This window comes from Brachyhypopomus gauderio, chromosome 2 (genome assembly GCF_052324685.1).
Source record: "Brachyhypopomus gauderio isolate BG-103 chromosome 2, BGAUD_0.2, whole genome shotgun sequence".
NCBI classification, from domain to species: domain Eukaryota; kingdom Metazoa; phylum Chordata; class Actinopteri; order Gymnotiformes; family Hypopomidae; genus Brachyhypopomus; species Brachyhypopomus gauderio.
Genome location: NC_135212.1, coordinates 48,399,333 through 48,420,852, shown reverse-complemented (window position 1 = coordinate 48,420,852; position 21,520 = coordinate 48,399,333). Strand labels below are relative to the sequence as shown.

The following is a 21,520-nucleotide window of genomic DNA, read 5'->3' as shown; positions in this document are numbered from 1 at the left end:
TCAAGAAAGACCAAGCAGACTAGCAATGCATTTAAAGAGCCATGTCTGTACTGCAACAAGAGACACGCTCTGAGTGCATGCAACGAAATTAGAAGTCTGCCGAATAAAGAAAGAATCGAGTTCCTCAAAGGAAAAGGCCTTTGCTTCAGGTGTCTGACTCAAGGGCACATGGGAAAAGATTGCAAAAAGAAAGCAACATGTGACATTTGCAGTAAGAAACACCCTACTCTGCTCCACATGAAAAGAGAGGAAGATGGCAACCAAGCAATTGCCAAGCCTAAGAAATCAAGTGAAGGCTTTGCCAGTGAACACTCAACTCCACAAGAACAAGTGTTATCCAAGAGTGAACTCTCAGCAGTCACCGGGGCCGGAGGCAGTGACTGTATCCTGTATTTTATACACACCCATGTATTTTGCTCCGAAAGATTAATGAGGCGACTTGGTGTCAATGGTAAGAGGACTCAAGTGCTACTCTGTACCATGGGCCAGGAGAAGCCTGTCCTGCTTCGTCCTTTCTGATCTAGAGGTGTGCGGTTTGACAGAGAGCAAGTACATCAGCCTACCAGATGTGTACACCCACATGGACATACCTGTAACAAAGGAGAATGTTCCGGTAGAAAAAGACTTAGAAAGATGGCCGTATTTGCATAAAGAAGTGCGGCTATCACAGATTGACGCAGATTTGGAGATGCTCATCGGAATGAATGCTCACTCTGCAATGGAGCCGTGGAAAATAATCCGCAGTCAAAATGATGGGCCTTATGCCATAAAGACAACCCTTGGCTGGGTAGTAAATGGCCCTCTGAAGAAAGTCAGTGAGCACAAGTCAAACCACTTCAGCCATGGTGCTTTGGTCAACAGAGTGTCAGTCAGCAGTGTGGACAGCATGCTGTTGTGGCAGTACAATCATGACTTTCCAGAGCAAGCCTGCGAAGAGAAGTCAGAAATGTCGCGAGAAGACATCCAATTCATGCAGCGTGTGACTGAGACGACCAAGAAAATTGATGGACACTACTGCATTGGTATGCCTCTAAAAAACAAAGACGTGGTGTTGCCGAACAACAAGTGTGTTGCTGAGCAACGAGCATCGAACCTGAAAAGAAAACTCAGTAAGAACTCCAGCTTTCATGATGACTACACAGCCTTTGTGTCAGACCTGCTGAGCAAAGGATATGCTGTGGAAGTCCCTGCCAACGAGCGCAACCGCAACGATGGCCGAGTATGGTATATTCCCCATCATGGCGTGATCCATCCGCAGAAGGGGAAGTTGCGGGTTGTTTTTGATTGCGCCTCTTCTTTCCAAGGGAAATCGCTGAATGAGGAGTTGTTACAAGGGCCGGACCTCACAAACAGTCTGGTTGGAGTTCTGACAAGATTTCGCCATGATCGCGTCGCACTCATCTCCAACATTGAAGCGATGTACCACCAGGTGAGAGTCCCTGATGAAGATTCCGATCTTTTGCGATTCCTCTGGTGGCCAGAGGGAGATCTAAACCAGCCTCTGTGTGAGTACAAGATGGTTGTTCACTTGTTCGGAGCCAAGTCCAGCCCGAGCTGTGCCAACTACGCTTTGAGGCGGACCGCAGAGGATGGGAAACATGTGTCATCGCCTGAGGCAATAACTGCAGTTTATGAGCATTTCTATGTAGACGACTGTCTTGTCTCAGTGTCTGATGAGAAGGAGGCTATTTCCTTGACCAAAGATCTCATTGCATTTTGTGTGAGTGGAGGATTCCATTTGGCTAAATGGTCTAGCAACAGCCATGAAGTATTGGCATCATTTCCAGAACATGAGCGTGCAAAGGAGATCAAGAATTTAGATCTGGACAAGGATGAGCTAACCATGGAGAGGGCACTTGGAGTGGACTGGTGCATAGAATCAGATTCCATCAGGTTCCGCATCCTCGTGAAGAACATGCCTGTCACCAGAAGGGGTATCCTATCAATCGTAAGCTCGATTTATGACCCCCTTGGCTTCCAGTCGCCGTTCATTCTTCTCGCTAAGACCATCGTGCAGGATCTGTGTCGAATGAAACTTACCTGGGATGATGAGATTCCTGAAGATATAGCAAACAGATGGTTTGCCTGGCTGTCCAACTTGAGCCGGTTCGCCAGCTTCTCTGTGAAGAGGTGCATCAAACCTGAGGGTTTTGGTCCAGTAGCATCAGCACAGCTGCACCATTTCTCTGACGCTAGCGAGAAGGGCTACGGAGTTGTCAGCTACATTCGCATCAAGAACAGCCACAGTCAAGTCTGTTGCTCGTTTCTTCTTGGAAAATCCAGAGTGACCCCACTTAAGCCAGTCACTGTGCCACGTCTAGAGCTGACAGCCGCTACCATCGCGGTGAAAATGGACAAGCTCATGAAGCGAGAACTTCGGATGGACCTCAAAGAGTCTGTGCTATGGACAGATAGCACCACTGTCCTCCGATACATACACAATGACGGCGCTCGCTTTAAAACTTTTGTGGCGAAGAGAGTGTCAGTAATCAGAGAGAACACAAGGCCAGCACAGTGGAGATATGTCAACACTTCTTCTAATCCAGCTGACCACACATCACGAGGAATGAGGGCAGAGCACTTCATGAAGTGTCAGAGTTGGATGGAAGGACCTGACTTCCTTGCCAAGGATGAGTCTCACTGGCCAGTTCTTTCAGAGTTCTCAAGAAATATAAGTGATGATGATGTTGAGGTGAAGCGCAAGGTCACCGTGAACATCGTCAAAGCCATCAAGTCAAGCACAGATCCTCTCTTCAAGCTGATGCATCATTACTCCAACTGGCAGTCTGAGGAAGGCTGTTGCTTGGATGTTGAGGCTGAAGGAGTTGCTTAAAAGTCTGTGTGAACAAAGGAAGATCTTTGAGTCTCAAACCCAGTCTCTAGACAGTCAAAATGTGAAATCCAAGATCGTTGAAGACCACATGCAGAAGTGGAAATTTGGCCTGAAAGGAGCTCATTTGACTGTCCAGGACATCAGGAGAGCAGAGACTGCCATCATTCAGTTCAGCCAAAGGCAAACCTTTCATGAGGAGCTTTGTGCACTGCAGAAGGGTAATAAGATCAGGAGAAGCAGCTTTATTGTGAGATTGGATCCTTTCCTCCAAGAGGGTGTCCTCCGGGTTGGTGGAAGACTGCACCAGGCAGCCTTACCGGAACACACAAGGCATCCGGCTATTCTAGCCAAGAATCATTACGTTACAACCTTGGTCATAAGGAACGCACAGGAGGAGACAGGACATGGAGGGAGGAACCACACCCTCGCTCGGCTGAGACAAAGAGTCTGGATATGCAAAGGGAACGCAGCGGTGAGAAGTGTGCTTTCAAAGTGTGTGAAATGCTGAAGGAGTCAAGCTGCTGTTGGTGAACAGAAGATGGCGAATCTACCGCCAGATCATCTTCAGCCAGATCACCCACCGTTCACTAACGTCGGCGTAGACTATTTTGGTCCCTTTGAAGTCAAGCGTGGACGAGCACGAGTCAAGCGCTATGGAGTGTTGTTTACTTGCCTTACAATCAGAGCCGTCCACATTGAAATTGCACACTCACTGGACACAGGCTCTTGTATAAACGCAGTGAGACGTTTCATTGCGAGACGAGGACAAGTAGAAGTTATGAGGTCTGATAACGGTACTAACCTGGTAGCTGCAGAACACGAGCTCCGTAAGGCAATGAAGGAATGGAATCAGTCCCAGATCTCTGAAGCTCTGCTGCAAAGGGGAGTTACCTGGATCTTTAACCCGCCAGCTGAATCGCACCACGGTGGGATTTGGGAGCGTCAAATAAGAACTGTGCGCAAAGTGCTTACTAGTGTTCTGAAGCTCCAGTCTGTTGATGATGATTGTTTGCACACTGTGATGTGTGAAGTGGAAGCAGTGATCAACATTAGACCCCTTACCAAGTCATCGGATGATGTCGACGACCTCGAGCCACTGACGCCAAACCATCTCCTTCTGCTCAAGAGAAAGCCAGCACTCCCTCCGGGCACATTTCGGAAAGAAGATCTGTACTGCAAACGGAGATGGAGGCAGGTGCAGTATATCTCTGACATCTTTTGGAAACGTTGGTCTAGAGAATACTTGCCCCTCCTACAGGAAAGGCAGAAGTGGCTGGAAAGGAAGAGAAATGTGAAAGAGGGTGACGTCGTACTCATTGTAGATGAAAGAGCTCCAAGAGGGTCCTGGTTGATGGGAAAAGTGGAGAAGACCATTCCCGATGCCCAAGGGTTTGTTCGTCGGGTCCTTGTGAAAACGAAGACCAACACCCTTGATAGGCCCATCGACAAGTTGTGTCTCTTGCTGGAGATGGAAGAATCTCATGGACAATGAAAGACATTTTCATTCAGTTAATTATTTGCTGAATAGTGTGATTTAAGTTAGTTCATGTTTAGACCTTAATACAAGTATGTAATGGGGATTAGAGTATAGAAAATAGCTCTTCAGTTTGTTTAAGTTTGTTTAGTGTAATTGTCATCCCCATGATGAGCAATTAGGGGCCGGAAATATTGGTGCCATTTTATATTTAATAATTTTTGCTCATATTTAAGTATTCCTGGGATGTATTTAGTATTTGTATAGTTTAGAATATTTATGATTGCAGTATAATTATATTAGTGTTTATCATTTATATTTAGTTTAATCTGCATTTATTCGAATGTGTAGAATTTTCTAGAATGAATAGGAACTGATGCTGAGCAATGACGTTTCGAGAGCCCGCGCATCTATCGAATGTAAACGGTTGTTTTTGTTATGATTTGATCTTCAGTAAAGACGGGGCGAGCTCACTGTTTTCTACCGTCGTTCAAACTTTTAACACGCGTAGACTCGTTCATTCCGTCTGACTGAGTGGTTATATGTATGAATGAAAAGAAAGAAACTGTCAGCAATTTACGAACAAACATTTAGCCACTACACATACATACAAACAGATGAAGCAGCAGAACAAAACCAAAAAATGAGAGACTTTGTAAATCTCATGGAATGGATAACTATTATTCAGGCAAATGTAGCTGCATACATTTATAGATTACTCAATGTAACATTAAAAAATATTTCCAGTTGTTAAGTGAGTTTTCCTAAATGTTTGTACCTTAAATTAATAGAAAAAAAGTTATTATTCCCTGTAAACACTGCTTTTGTGGCCAGCACACTGAGATTCAAAATTGTATCTATTTTTAAGGATATTTGCGATATTTTAAGAGACTTCAATAAGCTTTTGGAATTGTGAGAATTATGAGATAGTGTCTAGTACTATCCAGAATCATCTAGAACTTTCTGGGACTGTACAGAATTGCACATAGCCCTTCCTGAGAGACAGAGGGACAGGATCTTCTTGATTGGGACTGCATAGTAAGTGGGCAACAGCCATCACAGACAAAGGGGAATTGACCTTGACAGACAGGTGCGAATTCAACATCTGTTCAGATTCTGATAACAACAGTATTCACACTTCACCCCACACCCATTACAGGAGGAGCTTAGGAAGGACCATTATATTCAAATGTATTGTGTGTTACTCTGCTAACAGGTGATCAATGTTGCTCTGAGGAATCCTCAGTGCACTCTTGTACTTTGATACAGCCTGGAATGAAGAGTATCCATTTTAATCAAGTTTGGAGAGACGTCCTTTTTCCTTACAGTACACAGTAACTCAGTCAATTTAGATGGCATCAAGAAGTTGCATACATCCAGCAGATGCATTTTGCTACGTATTTGGCCAATATATAAAGGAGTGTCATTCCAGGATTTTGGTACATTTCCTGTCCCACCACTTAAATTTCAAATGTACATATCCAAAATATCAAAATGACTATTTTTTTTAAACAATGTACTTGTTATAAGACAAACTGTAAAATTTGGTGGAAAAATAAGCTGTGAAAAAATGGACCACCTCAAAAAATGGCTGTTTTCTCTTGTTCCACACATTGGGTGACCAATTCCTTTGCCAAATTTAACAATTAAAATAAGCTCTAAATAAATTACTTCCTCTTGTATATTGTTGAAATGCATTTCCTTTACTTATGAAAACAACTTCTTTGGTCTACATTGTATTGCATGTCACAGTTTTTACACTATTAAGTTCTGTCCCACAACATGCGTGCAGCCCTGTTACCATAAGGAATTTTATCTGGCAGAGAAAGGGTTAAAAATATTTGTTTCCTGGCACAAAGGAATTTGCATCACAAGGACATTTCCTGCCCACATGGCAAGAAAAATGGTAAGTGCTCTAACAATTTTCATGGTTTTTTTCCAAATATGTTTGTCCAAGTTGTGTGTGTCACACAGTTAATGCAACCCTGTTCCTCATATTGTAAGACTAATATTGAGTAGAGTCAAAATTTACTTTATATACTTATATAACCACGTTTGTCCTTGATCTTGTATACATAGCTAAATTTTACAGTGAGCATCTGTTCCTGGGGTAGACCACAACTTAGACTAAATTTGCAACCCTGTTAGTCGCAACCCTGTTACTGCATACCAACTACATCTAATAAATAAAAAAACTGCTTCCATATCTGAGATTGACGAATCAAACTTTTTGATAGTCTATAACCTGTAGCTCATAAATATGTGACTAAAAATGATCAAATTGAAGATCAAATTTTCAGAAGTGACCACCCTTGAAATGTACCAAAATCCTGGAATGACCCAAGAGTGAAAAATTACTCTGTGCAATCATCTGCTAAGATGTGAGAGGCCTACAAAGCACACTTCAGCATGCCTGTTGGGGACCAAGACAAACCACAGGCTCCACATTTCGCATGTGAGCACTGCAAGAAAACTGCACAGAAGCACTGAAGGTAAGTGGATAAATGCACTCTCTTAAATACCAAATTTTAATTTTGCAAAATTTTGAAATCAGTTAAAGTTTAAAAGAGCTTTAATTAACACAAATTTCAATGTTGTAGTTAAATATATCAAACACAGGGTATCTGCACATTTTTAAATCTCAAATTCAATTACTTTTAAGAGCTTCTTAATACCTCTCACAAGAAAAAATAATACTATTACTGGGGATGCAGGTGTGTTCCACATCGTTGATGGGGGGGTGGGGGGTGAACGAAAATTGTTGACGTTGTTGAGGCCGTATACTCCAACGCTAGGAATCTAGCTAGTTAGGTTAGATAGCTTAGCTAACTAACCTAATTATGTTCATGATGTGCTGCAGTATTTACTTAACATTAGCTGGCAATCATAAAGGCGATATCACGCTGACTTGTGTTTTTAGCAACAGTAAGCCGTGTCTCTTTTCATGCTGACTAATCATGTGCCCATTTTTATAGAGTAGTGTTTTATAGGGTAAGGGCATTTATTGAGGGTAAATACAGGGCAGTGGGGTGGGGGGTGTCAAACGTAAACTGTCGGGGGGGGGAATGGCAAACGCATTTGGGCATCTGCTACCTGTTTGTTGTTGCCATAAAGGCAATCCCCATAATCGTCTTGAGATTGCGGTGCGCGATTTCAAAATAAGAGCGGATAGCGCGATTGGAAAAAAAAAGATTCCTAAAAAAAAACACTTTTCAAAACCGCTCGCGGGCCAGAAATAGATAGCGGCCCGCGGGCCGCTATTTGAGTATGGGGGGGCCTAGGAGATGGTGTGGCTTGCCGGTGGATGTACTGATGCCGGGGTTGGATGTGCCATTGCCACAATAGGTCGTGCGGATGCTAGCTCCTATCTCAGGCTCACTATCTGCACCGAAGGGATTGTGACTTGGTCAGGGAACAAGAACCTTAACTAATACTGTAGGTCTGTAGAACCACTCTGCGCACCACGGACTTGTGCTAACGGGCCGCCCAATGGAGGATGGGTTCCCTTTTGAGTCCCCGAGGTTTCTTCCTAATCCCCAGTAGTGTGCCTCAAACTACGGCGGTAGAACGGCCGACCTCCGTGAAGCGTCTTGTGTGATCAGAAACAGAAAACCATTTCTGCTCGTTAATGCTGGTTTATTTAAATAAACATTTGTGCTGTCGTATTTTTAAAGTTATAAAGCGGTAATGCCTCGATAAGTGATGTTATCTAGAATCCCCCAGCGTCCCTGTTTAGTGTGGTTAATGCCACAGACACGGCATGATTACCTGAACCCGCAGGTAATCCTCTACCAAGCCTTGATCTGTAACTTGTAATCATGACGCCAGCAGAAATTTTAGAAGCGAGCAAAAAACTGAAACGCGCGCTGAAAACAGGGAAGTGAGCGCACTTAACAGCGCCCGGTTTTCTTGATTTTGCGTGCTCAGTGTGTCTGACTTGCTTGATTGAATCTTATCTTTGCGCTCTCATATTAAAGACCGTAATCTCACTCCATACTACACCTTGTGGGTTCATAGATTGTCCTTGTTTGAGTCGAGTGGTCCTTATGTTTTCATGCCTTGGTAAGTCCTTAGTATAAGCTTCTGTTGTCTACATTTCATGCCTTTCCCTAGTCTCAGACTATACCTTTGGGGTTCATAGATTGTGTTTGTTTAATCGAGTGTTCAGTTTACGTTTTTATTCTTTGGTCTGTCTTTTCCTCTACGTTATAGTTTGCCTAGGTCTCAGACTACACCTTATGCCCGGTTCACACTACACGATTTTAGGCTGGTTTTTCAGTCGCCGACTGTTTTTTGTAGATCGCCGACAGAAACTGTGGTTGGAGGCAAATCGGCCATCACTCGGCGCTCGCTCAGCCGTGTAGTGTGAACTGCTGAAGCTGGGCGTACACTGTACAATATTTTAAATCGTGTACTCAGCTCCAGCTCAAACTGTACGACTAAATCGCAGGGATTAAAAGTTCACAGCTCACGATTCATATACTCACACTATACGACCCGACGCTCTCATGCGATCTCACGAGGAGCGATTTGAATTTCAAACATGTTTGATATTCTTGCGACGCTGCGATTTCTGATCGGGAGTTGGTCGTGAGGTGTGAATCGCTCCTCTTTAACTGTGTAAACTATACAATGCACGACACGCGATTGAGCCGAAACTCGGCCCGATCGCAAAAATAGTCGCACGAGTGAAAAATCGGCTGAAAATGGGCCAAAAATCGCACAGTGTACGCCCAGCTTGAAAGACGCTCGCCGAGTGGTCGCCGACTCATCGCAGACGACCGGCAGATATCTAGCATGTTTAATATCTAGCCCAGTCGGCGACTGAGAGTCGGCAGCAGCGTCTAGCTACAGCCAATGTGAACGCGGAGAGAGTACCGCGGCACCGCTGAAGATATCTCTGAAGAATGTAAAAAACTTTCAAGAATGCTTTCAAAACAGTAACCCAGCAAACACACAATCATCACCTTTCTTACAACTTTACTACAACACTGTGTTTAAGTTATTGTGACAGCACTGGAGAAATAGTGCGATTGATTATATCTATGTTCACTGCAACGGAGAGATGAAATAATTCTGGCAACTTGGGACTATGGAGTGTTTAAACGGTAAAAAAATATAATAACGAAAATGTGGTGTACATGTACATTGTTTTTTTCTTTATGTGGTGTTGCTGGTTCTCACGAGAGTTTCGTTTTCGTGTTCTCGTGTTTTTGGACGGCAGCCAGATGAGTCGGCGATTCCCCAGTTTAATTCGTGAGCCTGTGTCGCAGATCAGTCATGTAGTGTGAAAGCCACAACAACTGAAAGACTCGCGATTACAGCACAACCAGTGTAGTGCGAATGGCACAAAAACCTGACGACTGAAAAGTCGTGCAGTGTGAACCTGGCATTAGGGATCATAAATCAAGACCAAAAACTCGCCTGTACTGCTGAACCAGAGCCAGAAACTATTGGCGCATTTCCACTAGGGCCTGCTTGGCACGGTACGGTTCGATTCGCGACGGTTTGTGAGTGTTTCCATTAGTACCAGGTCCCGGTTAGCCGGTACTTTCAGGTACTATTTTCGTACCTGCTCGCTCGAGGTTCTAATCGTTCCGAAGCGGTACAGTTCTGTGACGTGGAGGAACAGCATGACACTGATTGGCCAGGGAGTGTCGTCACAGGTTGCGTCAGGAGAGCGACTCCTCCGCTATGCTATGGACTCCTCAGCCATTTTTAAAACCCAAGGAGCGAAGTCTGTTCCCTGGTCAAATGCCGAGGTACAAACCTTTCTGTTAATAATCAGCGATCAAAAAATCCAGGGCGAACTGGACGGGGCCACTAGAAATGTAAAGGTTTTTAGTGAGGTTTCCGCGCTAATGGCCACTCATGGCTACCAGTGGTCCATTCAGCAGTGCCGGTCGGTCCAAGCTAAAAAAGCTTAACGCGATTACCGGGCGGTGAAGGACCATAACGGACGCAGCGGAGCAAACCGCAAAGACTGGAAATGGTTCCAGCAAATGGATGCCATATACGGTCACCGGCCAGCCAGTAACGGAAGAGAAAACGTGCTGGACAATGTCGGTGCTGGAGGCCACGGAGAATGGTGAGTGTATTGTGATTTCACAGTTTTACTACTAGGCTCGTAAAAGATGTAATATGAACGTAATATGAACGCATCTATTGTAAACGCAGGAATTTAGAGCTGTGTTTGTAGTTAATGTTACAACCACAGTCACTACTGTACAATAGCTAGCTCTTAGCCTTGCTAGTTGCTAGTTAGCTGTAGCCATAAACACAGCATGAGCAGCGATGATGTGCTACACATTTTGTGCAGTTACGCTATATTGTTGTTGCTTTCACGGGAATGCTTGTGTTTAATATTTGTTATTTTTTACGTTCAAGATTCCCCTTCCACTGACGAGGCGAGCGGAGTTGGCGGAAAATGTTTCCTTCAACCGGGCTTTCCTCGGGGTGCTTGGCGAACTTGTGAACACCATGCGAGACAGACACCAGTAAAAGCACACAAAATGTTGCTTGTAGTACTATAAATATTTATTTCATATAAAGCTATACGTATATATTTGCTTTTTGCACTTTTTTTTACTATAACTATATTATTTACATATGTTGTACTTTAAATATCTATATTTCATAATAAAGTTTGATTTCATGATGCTTTTTATGCAGGGTGTGTTCAGCCTGTTTGAGTAATACCAAATTATTATCAATAATTAGACAGTGTTGTATAAAGTATTAGAGACCCATACTTGAGTAAAAGTACAAGTACTCTATCAAAAATTTTACTTGAGTAGAAGTTGAAGTGTTCTTTAAAAACTTTACTTAAGTAGAAGTACAGAAGTATTCAGCATTATTTGTACTTAAGTATTGCAAGTAGTTTATTCTGAAATTTATTACTCAAGTACTGAAAGTAAAAAGTACAAGTATTGTGTTTTGAATTAATTAAAGAAAGCCGTCAAAGTTTGATTATCAATTATTTTTATATATCACTTACAAATCAAAGATGTCAAAGACAAATACAAGTGGTCTGTATGTATAAACTAGCAACTTAAAAAACTGGGCTTAACACTTTGTACACAAAAAACAGATAACCTATGTCCCGCTACGTCGTTTGACGCAGAAGTACAAATTCACCTTCATTTAGCTGAGAAAACGAGGTGTATTTTGGACGTAAAATCCGTCCATCGGGTTCTAAGGGTGAGCCTACTGCCCTGTGTTTACCCTCAATAAATGCCCTTACCCTATAAAAACACTACACTATAAAAATGGGCACATAATTAGTCAGCATGAAGAGACACACGGCTTACTGTTCCTAAAAACACAACTCAGCGTGACATCGTCTTTATGATTGCCAGATAATGTTAAGTGAATACTGCAGCACGTCATGGACATAATTAGGTTAGTTAGCTAAGATATCTAACCTAACTGTGTCTTCTGTGCGTTATATTTATAACTTACATTGATGTGGGGTGGTCTCCTTCCTCACCCTCACCACCACAATCACTCGTGTTAAAGGTGTGGAAAGTGCCAATATATGTACATTAAAACGCCAACAAGCTTATTATGCAGCACTTATGCTGCTCTTCTGCTGTTACCAAACACAGTACCATCTCTTTTAATGAGATAAAAAGCGAATTATTTGGAATAATTTCGAGTATATGTGTATTTGTATAAATATGTAAACTAAGCTGAAGGTGATGAAAAATACTGAAAATGGACCTTCAAAGTGCCGTACAAGTGCATGAATTCCACCTTGTAATTTCGCACGCACAAAAATCGAGAGGTGCACGACCTCCCGATGCGACCGCTCGCGTGGCCAACGCGCATGGGCAGAGCCACCGCGATTGCATCATTTTTGCCGCGCGGACCCTTGCGGCAGTCACGACGTGTCACGTGAACCTAGATTACGAAGCTCAAGTGTTCAGCGAAGGCAGCAGCAGAGTAATCGAGACGCGACCGGAGCATGCGCAGTTTTCTCATAAGACAGCCTGATCGCTTGACCCGGTGACAGCGCCAGCTAACATGTTTATAATTGTAACGTAAAAAATGTATCGGAGTAAAAGTATTAAACTGATGGAAAATATGTAGTGATGTAAAAGTGGAAGTAGGAGAAAAAAATAATACTCCAGTAAAGTACAGATACAGCATTTTAGTACTTAAGTACAGTAGCGAAGTAGTTCTACTTCGTTACTATACAACTCTGTAATTAGAGCAACCACATACAATAATGAAGATAAAGATAAATAAGATACAATAATGGTATGTGTTAAGGGGCATCGACCGGTGTTGTGGTCGCATACAAATGATGTCACGACACTACAACCCGCGCGCCAACAGCGACTCCACCCACATTGGGGTGGTTCACCATTGTAATGGAAACACAACGCGACCGTACCGTTCCGTTGTGAATCGACCCGTATCGAACCGTACCGCGCCAAGCAGGCCCTAGTGGAAATGCGCCATATATGGCTCTGTGCTGAGCGTGCTTTAGTCCCGTCCTGATTGGCTTCCTGAGGTGAAAAGGGGAACCCGATTGGCTGAATAAAGTGGAGGGAGGTGGAATCTGATTGGAAGGCTGATGGGATCTAATTTGACTATAATTTGACTATAGTGGAAGACCATGGAAATGAAAATGCAATCTGCTCGGATTGCATTTTCAAGATGCATTTTGACAGTTTGAGCGCTGTTGGTATCGTAATGTTATTGCAAACAGGGGTGGTGCTATTTCTCCATTAATGTTTGAATATTGACATCTTTTTAGCATGGTGGTGAGGTTGAAAATTACGTTTCAAATGTGTTATCACGAAATGCAAAGCATATTAAGCGAATAGCATTTTAATTATAATTTTGATACAACCTTTGCATGATCACATGAACTTGTTAATTCAAATCGCGAAATACATTTTCATTTCAATAAAGACCAGTGTTGCCATAGTTACTTTGAAACAGTAATCCGACTACTGACTACTGACTACTTCTTTAAAAAGTAACTCAGTTAAGTTACTGACTACTTGCTTTTAAAAGTAACTAAGTTAGATTACTTTTAGTTACTTTCAGCAGAGGCTGATCCCCCGCCCCTATAACATGAAAATGACTACCAGTTCTGCCAATACTCACTTTATTGACATGTATTTTAACCGGAACATCAAAAATGACACTGGCATTTGTAAACTTTTTCTTGAAATAGGCTTACATGTTTTTTAAATAAATAAATAAGACAGTCTTTCTGTTCAACTCCGCCCACTTACAGGGTTGCCAACTGTCATGCATTGAGACACACGCATTTGACTGTCTTCACACGCTTACGCCACACTTCCGATATCTCACGCCGAAAAAAAAATCCAGTTTATTTACCTCTGATCCACATCTATGATTCAATGAGTTACTAGTTCGATCTGGCGCCAACCACCGGCGATCGATCGATCGCGATATAATACTGAATTTAGTCAATTTTACACCCCGCCCGGTAACAATTTACGTTCGCCGCCAAGCCCCGGTTTTTTTTTTTTTTCAGGTTTGACGTTGTGTTTTTGAAAGTAGACAGCACTCTGTCGCCAGGACAGAGTGTACAACGGACCTTAATGTTGTCTTCCTTAGCCGAAATAAAATCAAAATAATGCCTGTATTTCCAGCTGCTAAAGGCGAACCTCTCCTTCCATCTGACTTTGGCGCCGCAGAGCAGAGATGACGTAACCGCGTAAGAAACGTGTAGCCAAAAAATAAGAATGAATAAATATAACCTACATTCCCCCGAAATGCAGAAATAGTAACGCACGATGTTTTAGATAAGTAACTTTAATCTGACTACTAGTTTTTAAATAGTAGTTGCGTTCGACTACTCGTTACTGAAAAAAGTAGTCCGACTACAGTAACGCGTTACTAAGTAACGCGTTACCGGCATCACTGATAAAGACACATATAAAGCATCAAAATGTATGTGTAAATGAAATGTGAATGGATGTCCATCCAGCAAATGTAAATGGAGTTATTGCATTTGAATTTGAATTTTGAGCTCAAAGTTGCTTGTATGAGTATAACATGTAAATGCAAATGCGCATTACATTTTAATTTTAATATTGAGACAGAAAAACTTCCATACGGTTTTTGGGGCTACTTTTGAGTTGGGCCACCGCGGGAGTTACAAGTCAACACAAAGAATCGATCGCGATATAATACTTAATTTGTCTCCATTTTAAACACTCGCCACCCCCCTCCCCGTCAATAACTTTGGGCTTTGGGCTAGTTTAGGCTGCTGAAGGGCGGGTTTTACACAGACTTTGTGCGGGATATTTTTGCAGGACCTGGGAACCCTGGCTAGTTTTAGCATGTGGCTAGTCCGTGCCCGCTGTTATCATGGTTCATCGGACCAACACGTTGTCTTGGGAGCCTTAAAAAACTACCTTAAACTGTACAGACTGGGATAAAACTTAAGGAAACAATAAACAAGAATATAATGTAACTGTCCACGTATCTATTAATATCTTTTGAACAGTCCCACAATGTTTTTGAACGGTCCAAATGCGAAGTTAAAATTCAACCAGGCTCAAAAAGAAACAGGAGCGCAAAATGCGAATTCTTCTAACGGGATGAGAGAAAGCGAACATTGTTATGTCATATTACAAAAACTCTGGGAAGAACCTCCTACAAACCGATGAACAGTGTTTTTACCATGCGCTTGCGAGGACAAATTTCGCTTAGACAGCGCGACCGGAGAAAAATGGCCACGGCTCAATCGTTGTCATGCGGAAATATCCAAGTCCCTACATAAATTTTACTGTGTAGAGTAACAGATATTGTAGATTCAATGAAAAAGATGTACTTGAGATGAAAATAAAATGTTTAATAAACTGCAGAGCTTTGTAGATGTTGAAACCCAAAATGTCAAGACTCTAAAATGCACCAAGTGCACAAGTTAGCCCATCTCAATTAGTATTTCTCTTTTGATAGGCCCAGAGAAGTCCAACATAATGTGCTTCAATGCATTTAACAGCAGATCATTCAAAGACTGGGAGCCCCATTAGCTCATTACAGCCCCCCCTGACTAATTGGGACTTCCAAACTTTGCAAAATAAATTGTCAAGAGGCCTGTACCATAAGTGCTGACTAGGTGCACAGGACTCAATTTGCATAGTCTGGACATCCTAGATTGTGGACCCTACCCATAAACATTATTTCCATCTCTTTCTCCTCATGCATTTTGTCTCCAGTTTGTCCAATTCCTGTGTCTCCTGCCTGTTGAAGAGAATCATGGCAGAGGAATGAGGCCTGAACACTTGTCTGATAATTAGCATTTTCCATATTGTTCCCCCTCTATTAAAAGTGCATGGATTTCCATTTGTGTGAAATCACTGGTTAATCAGGTCATTAGTATTTTGTCAGCTTTGATGGTCAACCACTGCATTTACATTTACGGCATTTGGCAGACGCCCTTATCCAGAGCGACTTACATTTTTATACAAGTGAGCAATTGAGGGTTAGGGCCTTGCTCAGGGGCACCTCAGTCATGGCCTCAGGTCTGGGAATCGAACCTGCGACCCTCCGGTCACAAGACCAGTTCCCTAACCGCTAGGCCATGACTGCAGACACAAACCGTACCCATGTAGATACACTACAGCCTCTTCCTTCCAACCCAGATCCTTGTGCAGAGTAGCTTAATCTAAAGCTTAGACGGCACCAATTACTTTCCAGCACAGCAATGTTTGATATTGATCCGACCAATCTTTCTAGACGGAAGCTTTGTGTAAACAGCACAAACCAATCATAGTCCCACTAAAAAATAAGGTATACATGCATTCCAATTTCACAGATTCTTCAAGGTTCAAAACAAATGACATTTTCTGGAGCCATACTTCACTATCTGAACTTCATGAAATCTGCAAGATGAGGAAATGGTCCTTTTCATCCCCCAGCTTCCACCAACCTTGTTACTCACTTTGACTTTTGCCATCAAAGCTTGCATGCAGGAGAGCAAGTGCAACAATTTCACCTTGTCTTTGAGAGGCAGCCATATGCAGACAACGTTTACACATCTAAATCTAGCTCAGAATTGGTTATCAAGCTAAAAAGGTCAAGACCATGGTTTACATCACAGCTGAAGTAGACCTAGCCTAGGCTCAACCCAACTGCAAAGCAAGACAGGACAGCTTGTGTAGTCACAGTACTGGTTTATTTCAATCAAGACATGGGGCCATCAAGCACTCTCCTCAACCATGATGGGACCAAGGATTACTTCCCCTTCCAGCTGTGTACCTGCAAAAAAGGGGAAGGGCTTTAGGGTGTGCTTGCAAATCCCCATCACCTCTAGTCCAACACAGAGACCCTCTCCAAGAAGGATCAGGTACCGGCACAGCATGGCATGCACGTACCTCCGTCCTCAGACAAGTCTCGGCCCTTCCGGGAGCTACAGGTGGTCTCGCAACAGCCGCAAACCTGGTCGGGACCATATGCTGCAGTCCACCTGTGAAGCCAGAATACCCAAGCTTACTAGCTAGGCCTCACCAGTAACCTGCTGGTTTCAGGACCACAGCCACATACCTGTTGCTAGAGAACGAACAAGCTTTGTGCTCAGGATCAGCAGCGTAAGAAGCTGGAGTTGCCTTCATAAAGCATGTGAAGTAGAGCTGGAGAGACAGGGGTTAGTTCAGACAGCAAGTCAGTCATTGTACTCGCCCCCTACCAAACATGGTTACATACCAAACCACTGTTGTCCTGCTGAAACTTGAATGCCTCCAACTGAAACCTCAGCTTGTCTGCTTCAGTTTGGGGCAGGAAGTGGGACTGGGAACCCGTGAGCTTGGCATCAATTAGGCACCTGCAATCATTTGTGCAGTCAGACCACAACTAGCTGATCTCTACAGCCATCACAAAGCCCACAAGGAAGCCACTCACCCATGGTTATCTATGAAGGCATAACTAGGGACTGCATTCACATCAGGAACCACCGTGGCCACACAGGTGTCCAGATACACACGAAGGGGCACGTGGTAGAACTGAATTACAGATGCCTCAACACTGATCACATCATGCAGGAAGTACTGGTTGGAGAGCCTTTCAGATGTCCAGTCATCTGGGAGAAGAAACCTCATTAGGTCCAGTTCAGGCACAGCTAATCAGTAGGTCTGGTGTAACCATGGGACAAACCTGTCATGAGCCTCAGGGAGAAGACGAGCTGTTCCTCAGCAACTTGGGTAGAAGCATATGGGATCCAGGCAGGCATCAGAGCATTGCTGCTTACATTGTGGAACCTACAAAGCATTTGATGGCCATCAGATTGAACAGAGCCTTCCAAATAAAATTGAACAGCACATCTGGTAGGGTACAATACCTTGGATAGTGACACTCAATGCGAACCTCAGCACCAACAGTTCTCACAATAGGAGTGTGAGCAAAATTGTGGGGAACATAGCGGACGTAGAAGACGTAGACCAGCTCATCCTGGGTCACCTGTTAAGAAAGTGGTGTTATTGCCTGCATGTTTTAAGCAGCACTGAAGAATTCACTTCATAGACACTCACACTGGTAGTACTGTTGCAGGCCTGCAGTGCTGACTGGAAGATGAGGACTTGAGCAGCACGGTCCTCCCCACTGACAGCACAGTTTCCCAGGGTGATCTCAGAGGGATTTATCAGCTCACCAGTACCAAACAGGTCCTTCTTGACCTCCACATGTATGCCAGTCTCACCACACTCTGCTGCTACACTTGCAGTAGGAACAGGAGGGCTCATCTGAAACTGCATTAGTGGCTGTCTTGCTGGTATTTGAGGTTCATTGGGGAAGTGCCAGGCCACCTGCTTCACAGGTCCCTGCAGTACTTGCTGGGACTGAACATTGGAAGGCTGCTGCACAGGTACCTGCGCAGGACTCCAAGACTGCTGGTTAAATGAGGCTTGTGCAGGCCAGGTGGGGTTAGAAACATGGCTCCCCTGAGAAGCCCCTCCAGCGACCACTTGCCTTATTGCTTGTGGCTGCTGATGAGGTCGTAGTCCAGTTGGAAGTTGAGATTTAAACACTCCTTGTAGTTGTGCATCAGCCAAAGCAAACACAACAAGCAACAGCACCACACCAAGCCCCACTTTGCACAAACCCATTGTTCTTCTCCCCAAAAGCTCACATGTAGCAGTCATGTTTGACCATTCCATTTTATACCATAATGGAGACTTGCAGCCCCACCCCCTGCTAATGAGCTTAACGTCCCTCTGACCCTGAAGATGACTTTACTACTCTTTCACTGCTGACACAAATCAATACTCCTTAATCTTAAGACAGGTTCTTAAACTGTTGTTTGCATAGGTGTATGGTTCTTGGAATAATCTTTCATTGGTAAAGAAAAATGTTTCATTATATGGATTGTTTTTTTACATTGATCTGTGTAATTACCACCAGGTTAAAAACACCTCTATAATAGACGCTCTATTGCTCCAATGCAGAAAATATGGCAAGATTGTGTAATGACTCAGGTATACTCTAAAAAGTGTTTCAGATGTTTCATGCTGTTATTAATGACAAATCAGTACAATTCATTTTTTCCTGGAAAACTGCTTTCCCTTCTTACATTTACCTTTGATGGAGTCTCTCAGTAGTAATAATAAAATGTTTGAAATTTGGTCATAGAGAAAGCAGTTAGGCATCCAGGAAGAACCTTTTGAGCAGATGTAAGAAAAAAGAAAGAAAGAAACAAAAAATCTACTTTTTTGGAAAGGGTGCTCTAAAGAAGCAATAAGAATTCTTTATGGAAGCAAAAGTTTACAAATTTACAAAGTTAAATCATTAATTGAAAGGATTTTGGTCAGGATTGCTCTAAAGAACTCAGTTCAATTCCAGTTGGCACCTCTAAAGGGCTCTTGCTTTATTTAATAAATTTAATGTATAAAATTGCCATAATTGACCTTTAAAGTATGCCCACAGGATAATTGTCTGGATTTTAAATCCAATTTGCCCCTTTCACATGATATCATCTTTAACCTACTATCATTCCACATAGTCGAATGGTGCAAAGAGTCAGTTGTTGCCAAAAGTTTTGAGAATGGTGCAAATTTAGATTTTCAGTTTGCTGTCCCAGGTTTGTAGAAGGTTTTGTCATGGTATATATGGGGCAGTCATGGCCTAGTGGTAGGGAACTGGTCTTGTGACCGGAGGGTCGTGGGTTCGATTCCCAGACCTGAGGCCATGACTGAGGTGCCCTTGAGCAAGGCACCTAACCCCAACTGCTCCCTGGGCACCGGGCTAGGGCTGCCCACCGCTCTGGGCACGTGTGATCAGTAACACACGTCAGTGTCAATCAGTAACATTAGATGCGTTTTGAATATTTGTCAAATTACCACATTTTGAATATGTATCTGCCTGTTTTATATTTTATGATTGCTGATATGACTCAACGGCCATTTTCTGTTGAGCGATTTTTTTAAAATCCACATAACTGTTGCGAACAGTTTGAAGACTTGTTCTTCATGTGAGTAGCAGTTTTTCCTTCTTCAGTCGAAACATTATGCACTATGGCAGATTGACCACATATTTACTCCTATCACATAAAAACAACTTAATGCGTTACAAAGCTATTTTGTCTTAGTGCAAAAACGTTTACCCAGCGTCCATGGGCAATGAATCTGACACTCATCTGAAATCAAATGCGATGCTTGGGCGACATTCTGATGTTAATGTTGCGTCTCGGTGACGTGTCTGGGCTATCTAGGCGTATGTTAAAGTCATTTGTTAGCGCATTTCAAAGTGCACTCAAAATATCCTTTCCCTTAATCTTTTGTGACGTCATTCTGTTTTCATTGTATTTGCGTGGCGTCATAAGTGTTATCAGAAACAGAAAACCGAGTTGTAATCTGACCATTTAAAAAAGACACTGTGAAGAGTTAACTTCAAAAATCATTTGCGACATTATTAATTCATCTAAAAACATCGTTTTCGTTTTTGCCTATTGAATTCGCTGCCACATCCTGTGAAATTAATAGTCTTTTGTGACATGAACATACCTTTCAGCTTGAAAACGTGCATGTATTTTAGGCGGAACAAAGTCCACCCTTTTCATGTTAGTAGCTGCAAGTTCTAATACTTTGGATATAGTTTAGTTCTAATATTTACATTCCAAGACGACCTCCTGTTGATCATTGTTTTGAACAGGTTTCTGTTTTGTAGGAAGATAAACAGTTGGAATTTTCCTACCTCTTTCTGTGACATAGTGTGAGTTTCCAACAGAGTTGTCAACTATGCTAATTGATACACCGCTTTAAATTGTGATATGCAGCCGTTGGGGATCAGAATGGGGCTCAGTGGCATACGAGATCGGAAAGGGAAGAAATAACAGAAGAAAAGAATAACAAAATTATAGAATCTTTCACAGCTGAAGAATTCTATAGGCTCTGTACTTGATAGCATATCAAAGTGTGTGTGCGCGTGCATGTATTTAATAGTAATGCTGAATAAATTGCTCGCAGTTGGAAAGTTTTTTGATGGAACACAAGTGTGACATGGTCTAAAACAGATGTGAGCCCCTACAGTATACAATACATTTTACTGTGTAGAGCAACAGATATTGTAGATTCAATGAAAAAGATGTACTCGAGATGGAAAAAATAAATTAATAAACTGCAGAGCTTTGTAGATGTTGAAACCCAAAATGTCAAGACTCTAAGGGCGTACTCACACTAAGCACGGTTGGCTCGTTCCGTGCTGGGGCCCGGTTATCCCCCCTCCCCACTCCCCCTCTGGCCTGCACTCACGCTGGCTTTATGAAGCCGGCCCGAGCACACTTGCGTCATCACAACGTGACTATTTGGGAAAAAAAAAGCGCGCTCGCACAACAATATGGAGTTCACGATTCTCTTTTTATTGTATTTTTGAAGTCGTTTTGGGAGTGCAGAAACACGTTGCAAGCACAGATTTATCGATAATTTAACATAACGATTGTCTGCTAATCGCTTTGCCGCTATGACTGTTTAACGTGAGCGTCGCATCCCTGACGTCATGTTTGAGTTCCAGCGAAATGAACCAATCAGACGAGGCACCAAGTGGGCCCGGGCACGGATAGCACTCACACTAGAAGCAAACCGTGCCCGAGTCTATGCGAATCGTGCCCTGGCCCACCTCTTCAAGCGGGCTCGGGCACGGTTGGAGCGCTCGCACTAGCCAAACGAACCGTGCCCGGGCCCGGATCACAGAGCCTAGTGTGAGTACGCCCTAAAAAGCACCAAGTCCACAAGTTA

At 43.0% G+C, this 21,520-nt stretch overlaps 1 protein-coding gene across 1 annotated transcript; it reads right to left on the bottom strand.

The window, feature by feature from the left end:
- Window positions 1-16,414: 16,414 nt before the first annotated feature.
- LOC143508582 (zona pellucida sperm-binding protein 3-like) lies at window positions 16,415-18,418 on the bottom strand. Its single transcript, XM_076997207.1, has 8 exons — window positions 17,825-18,418; window positions 17,635-17,753; window positions 17,451-17,554; window positions 17,199-17,376; window positions 17,004-17,121; window positions 16,845-16,930; window positions 16,676-16,767; window positions 16,415-16,559 (listed from the first exon to the last, which is right to left on the bottom strand). The coding sequence occupies exons 1-8, from the start codon at window positions 18,395-18,397 to the stop codon at window positions 16,501-16,503; spliced, it is 1,329 nt and encodes a 442-aa protein (XP_076853322.1). The 5' UTR covers window positions 18,398-18,418; the 3' UTR covers window positions 16,415-16,500.
- Between the last annotated feature and the right edge of the window lie 3,102 nt (window positions 18,419-21,520).

Excerpts from the sequence above, each read along its gene's own strand:
- LOC143508582 (XM_076997207.1), bottom strand. The coding sequence starts at position 18,397 with ATGGGTTTGTGCAAAGTGGGGCTTGGTGTGGTGCTGTTGCTTGTTGTG. Across the intron at positions 17,122-17,198 it reads GCCTTCATAGATAACCATGG|GTGCCTAATTGATGCCAAGC; the intron begins GTGAGTGGCTTC and ends AAATGATTGCAG. Across the intron at positions 16,768-16,844 it reads TGTTCGTTCTCTAGCAACAG|GTGGACTGCAGCATATGGTC; the intron begins GTATGTGGCTGT and ends CTGGCTTCACAG.